We start from the raw sequence: 5,520 nt of genomic DNA, 5'->3' as shown, positions 1-5,520 counted from the left end.
ATACTTCTAACCTTTTTTTTTTTGATTTTCGAGACAGGGTTTCTCCGTAGCTTTTGGTTCCTGTCCTGGAACTGGCTGGAACTAGACCAGGCTGGCCTTGAACTCACAGAGATCCACCTGCCTCTGCCTCCCGAGTGCTGGGATTAAAGCCTGGCTTACTTCTAACCTTCTTCAATGCAAATATTCTTTTTCTATTGCCCCCAATTCCTTTCTTCGTATTCTTTAGCTAAAGCCACTCCTATCAGGTTTCTCCTAGCACCAATCCATGGTAACGTGGCATTGTCACCAAAGTTGCCCTCGTTGCTATCTACCCTGGTCCTGCGGCAAATCACCTTAACAGCTTTTCACGTGATTCATTGCCTCTTCTTAGAAACATTTTCTTGGCCTGGCTCCCAAGGCATCCCTCACCCTTCGAAAAACACTCAGATCCATGTGCCTTATAGCCCTTTCCTTCCTGTCTTTGCCCAAATACCATCTTCTCCCTGGACCAGCCATGTGCATCCGATTTACAGTCAGAGTCTCCCCTCACTGCACTTGACTGTCCCCCTGCTGATGTCACCACTTCCCGACATTGTACATGGCTTACTTCCTTATTATGTGTCTTCCATAACAACGGACCGGGTACATTCCTTAAACGTGTAGGATACCATTTCCTCTTATCTTTGTTATTCTGTCCTTGGCAACTTCTCCACGCAAGTGTTGGGGGATCAAATTTAGCGTCTTGCACGTGCTAATCAATTGATGAGCCACTGAGACTGAAAGGTTGGTTAACACGGATGGGAAAAATCAATGGGCACATGAGCACTTCAACAGGCTTTGGCAGTTAGCACATTCAATTGCACAGTTGCCAGCTGGCGAGCCTTCCTCTAGAACGCCAGCCTACTCAGTTTCTACCTTAAGAAGTGAATCTACTTTTTCCATTTTCACCTTTGTGTGTTTACTGCTTGCTTGTCTAACATTTTAAAGATATTAGCACCATTTTAAAAAGGTCCACAAAGCAATCAATGAGACCTAATGGGAGAAGACGTGAGTTCTACGAAATGTAATTGCTTCTCTTGAATGCTGCGAACACCAGTAAAGCATGGTATTTGGGTGCTTCCTATCTGGCAGAGTGGAGAGTAGCCTCTTCTTTACAGCTGTTGGGAACATCAACACGCAGCATTGCATGAACTTAAGGATCTGGGCATTTTCACTTTTCATCTCTCCTCATCTTCGAGCAGTGTGCCTCACCCAGCTGAGGGGCCTGGGAACTGTATCATATGATTCCAGAGTACGAGCTTCCACCATTTCTTCTTAAGAGATGTTTGAGTTCTCTTGTCTTGCCGAAGGATGTCACTTCTTTACACCACACTCAACACTCCCTCTTCCAGGAGCCTCTTGGACCCTTCGTGTTCCACAAGCAGTATTTAGATAGCTCTCTTATAGCCCTTGTTACATTTAAAGATGTATATAATTGTGTGCCCGTGTTTTCTTAATTTCTCAGTGACACCTTTATAGGAAGCAAGTACCGAGCTCTATTCACCCAACAGCATGCTAAGCTTTTTTGAGCAGAACATACTCAGTAGGTTTACTCTGATGAGCCATGCATGTACAACAAAACCCACCCTATTTTCATAAAGCATGAAACCAGACTACTGACTTCAAAACAAGAGGGCCTTGGCCACCTGACAATAACATTTAAAGGTCATGAGTCATAGCCTCAGAGTAACCATAGTAACTCAGCATACACACCGGAGACATGTATAATAATTAAACAAAGCTCCAGCAAGTCTATTAGCCTTGAGATAAAACAAGGTGGAATTAACAAATATATTTCTGAGTTTGTTCTTGTCTCCGTTTTTTCTTGTTTCAGGATTCACAAGAAAACTGAAAAGCTTCATTAAATATGCATGGCATGGAGTCTAGTGATATCACGCGAGGCTGGAAGTAGTTCATTTTTTCTCAATACCTTACCAGAGCATAGATATCTCTTTCCATTTAATACAATGTGTCTGATTGCTAGGCTTTTCCTCCATGCTTTTTACATTGGAGCAGTAATTGGTGGCTATGTGAATCCATGGTTTTAGCACAATTGGTTTGTTAGGACAGCAGGCGATCAACCCGTTCTCACAGGAGGTCCTCAGAAGATGCTTTTCTGGTCCTTGGATTTGTAGGCACCCCAGATCTCACCCTCCTTTGTTTATAGAAGTTAGGATCAAGTTCCTATTTGGTTTGAAAAAATGCGGGAGAGGGTCTGTCTCCAGGGAATGGGAAGAGGGAAAAGGAGAATGGCAGGCAAAATCAGGAGACCAGTTCGAACCAGCTCAGAAGAGAAACTGTTAAACTAAACCCACCTGAGTGAGGATGGCAGCAGAACACTTCCCTGTCTTCACCCCAGAAGCCCTGATGGTCCCTGCACACCACAATTGGCTCTGTATATGAGAACAAGAGCCCACAGGACACCTGGCAATGAGAGCAGTGTCCTGCTCTGCCCTGGGCATCACTGTTGCTTCACACTGGCTTGTTCGTGTCACAGTTGATAACCACTGGACATGCTGTCCACCTTCCTAATTGTCTGCACCTCAAAATATCAATCCATTAGGCGATTTCTTCAGGGAAATGATGAGAAATTGCTAAGTTTCATTCTTTCAAAGTGGAAAATAAAATGAGGAGGTGTATCTTTGGAGGTTTGTAGATTACACATTGAAACAAGACTTTTTTACATAAAAATACAAGAATATAGTGAGTTCTCCATTCTAGTCAGGAACCTCAGGTCTAAAGTGAAAAGCAAAGCTCACTTTTCACAGTCACTAAAAGGAAGACACAGTCTAAAGGCAAATGAGGGAGAAACCAAGGCTATAGTTGCACACCCCACACAGCAAACTACCCTTCAGGAGACAACTTCCACAAAAAGGGTACAATTATCTCGTTCAAGATTTGAAAGACAAAGCTGGACAGTGGTGGCGCACGCCTTTAATCCCAGCACTTGCGAGGCAGAGGCAGGCAGATCTCTGTGAGTTCAAGCTAGGCCAGCCTGGTCTACAGAGTGAGCTCCAGGACTGACTCCAAAGCTACACAGAGAAACCCTGTCTTGAAAAATAAAAAGACAATTCTAAACAGAAGCTATTTCTATATTTGAAGGGGAAATGCGTAGAGAGCCCACATGTAAGTTTGCCAGTGATTGACTGCAGATCAACGAAAGAGGCCGTCTCTATGTCCATCCCTGTGTTCAAAGTTGGCTGCTAATTTCTACTTAGGAAACAGGTTGAGAAGGAGAGCCCAAGCATATCTGTGAGCATCCTAGCTGGTGCGTGGGGAGAGTACTGCTGTTTCTTTAGGTTTCTGAAAAATTGGCTGGATGCTTCAGTACCCTAGGGACGGGAGAGTTTTGATTCTGACAAACGCACCTGAATAACGTTTTTACTCATTTGACAAGAGCACTTATTGAAACACATCCTACATCGGGCTTTGCTCTGGGATCTGGGAAGACAGACTTGGCCATAGAGAAAGGTCATTCATCAGAAAAGGAAAAAAAAATTTCTTTGATGTTTTCCCCCAGACTTTAAAGAAAGGTTATCTTTGAAGTCTGGAGTGAAGGTTACTTCATTCAGAAATTTCCATGGACTAATTTTGGACAGAAGGAACTGAAGACTCACCTGCATCTCCCCGGGGTTTCAAAGTCTGGGATTACAACTTTCTTACTGTGACATCCTCCCATCTTAAGCCAAGCCCATTGGGATCCTCTGTCCATGGACAGACACCAACCAACCTCATTTCTTAGAGATTTGGAATCCCTGGCACGGCTTTGCTGCCCATTGTTGCTAGGCAACCACAATGGCTGCGGTAAGGACAGTTAACTGCCCAAAACGAAGAAGGAAGAGGAGGAGGAGGAGGAAGAGGAAGAGGAAGAAGAAGAAGAAGAAGAAGAAGAAGAAGAAGAAGAAGAAGAAGAATTTGAGAAAAAAAAACAACAGTTACAAAGTCACTAACTTCCCTATACACTTCCCACAAACCATCCAGGCATGAGTACAGATGGAGGACCATCACAGCATCACCATTTCTGCAAACCTACCCTAAGGAGAAGAGGAGCACTGGGTTAATACTCAAAGCGGAGGCTGTGTAATGCCAAGGACACGGTTGTCACTCTGCTGTCTGGCAGAGGCACACACTCAGAAACAGACTGGCTTAAGCCCATGCTGGCCTGCTACCCCCGTGCCTTCCCACAGGGAGTCCCATCTGGCTGAGGGGCATCTTCACGGTCCTTTCCTATCACAGGCTGACGCAGGTAGCAAGTTCCACTACGTCCTCTACGTCCGGTCACTGTCACAGCGGATCTGCAGTTCCCGCTGCTTCTCAGACGTCAGCAGTCACTTTCACCCAGCCAGTCGCTGCCCCCTTCCCACCAAGGAGTTTGCAGCCTCCACCTCCTGCTTTGATAGATTCCACAAAAGAGCCCTGAGGTCTTGATCCATATGTTCTGCATGCAAACTACTCACACAGCTCATACCAAAACATACCAGGTTAATAGAAGGACAGTTTTTCTAATGGTATGAATAAAGTTAAAATGAGTTGAGCACTTGGTGGGCCCAGCTAAGAAGTCAAGTCAACTTGTATGTGTGTATGTGTGTCAAGGACATACAGCTGGTTCACAGCCTTTAGGGGATCAGAAATACATCACCTTCCTCCATATTTTGACTTTCTTCATTTTAAAGGGACCATGTGAACTGTTTGGGTGTCTTCCAGAGCTAACAACCTGTTGTTCCCTTCTCCCACAGAGTGGGTTATAGTTCCATGCACTGTAGACATGGGCAGATGCTTATATGTAGATAGTCCCTAATAGTTTATGAAAGGGAGGTCAACTCAGAGTGGCTAGTGAGAGGCACTGTGAGCATTAATTATTTGTAATGCTTATTAATCTCAATGTATCTATCTCACTGATCAAGAAGAAAGGCAGAAAAAATGTGGACAGTGCAAAGCAAGTTTAAAAGTCTTTGACAAGAAACCTGAGTTTTATGTTCTTGCTCCTCCAAAGAACACTGTATGGGAAGGCCGTGGCAAGATGGGTAAGAAGTGCTCAAGTTCACTGAAGACATGTATACACAGAATTCTAGACTAACCAGGCTAATAGGATCAATCATAGTCCCTGTCATAGTTAAGTTAAAATCATGCAAATACTTCTATTTTGAAAGTCTGGACTACATTTCAAGGAAATCCACATTTTCTCTAAGTCTAAAGACATAACCCATATCTATTGTCATCATTAACATTGCTTCAAGCCAAAATCAATGTACGCTCAGAACAGCTGTTAAAGACTGATATATATATATATATATATATATATATATATATATATATATATAATCTTACCTCATAGCCTGTCAAATACCTATCCTTTCCTTTGTTTTTAAAAAAAATATTTTTAAGTTGTGGGAGAAGAATGAGCACATGCCCTGGTCGGGAGGTCAGAGGACAATTCGCAAGACTCTGTTCTCTCCTTCTACCATCAGGGGCCCAGGGGATCAAACCCAGGATGTCAGAGTT

At 43.7% G+C, this 5,520-nt stretch overlaps 1 protein-coding gene across 1 annotated transcript in view; it reads right to left on the bottom strand.

Annotated features, from left to right (window-relative positions):
- Positions 1–3,753, bottom strand: part of Ccdc192 (coiled-coil domain containing 192) — a 202,399-nt gene extending 198,646 nt beyond the window's left edge. Inside the window, 2 exon segments of the mRNA XM_026783639.1 lie at positions 3,636–3,700; positions 3,703–3,753. Coding sequence (XP_026639440.1) covers positions 3,636–3,700; positions 3,703–3,753 — 116 coding nt within the window.
- Positions 3,754–5,520: the final 1,767 nt, after the last annotated feature.

The sequence above is a fragment of the Microtus ochrogaster genome, chromosome 18, assembly GCF_000317375.1.
Source record: "Microtus ochrogaster isolate Prairie Vole_2 chromosome 18, MicOch1.0, whole genome shotgun sequence".
Taxonomy (NCBI): Eukaryota; Metazoa; Chordata; class Mammalia; order Rodentia; family Cricetidae; genus Microtus; species Microtus ochrogaster.
Note: the sequence above shows the minus strand (reverse complement) of the source record. Positions and strands in the feature narration are given on the sequence as shown.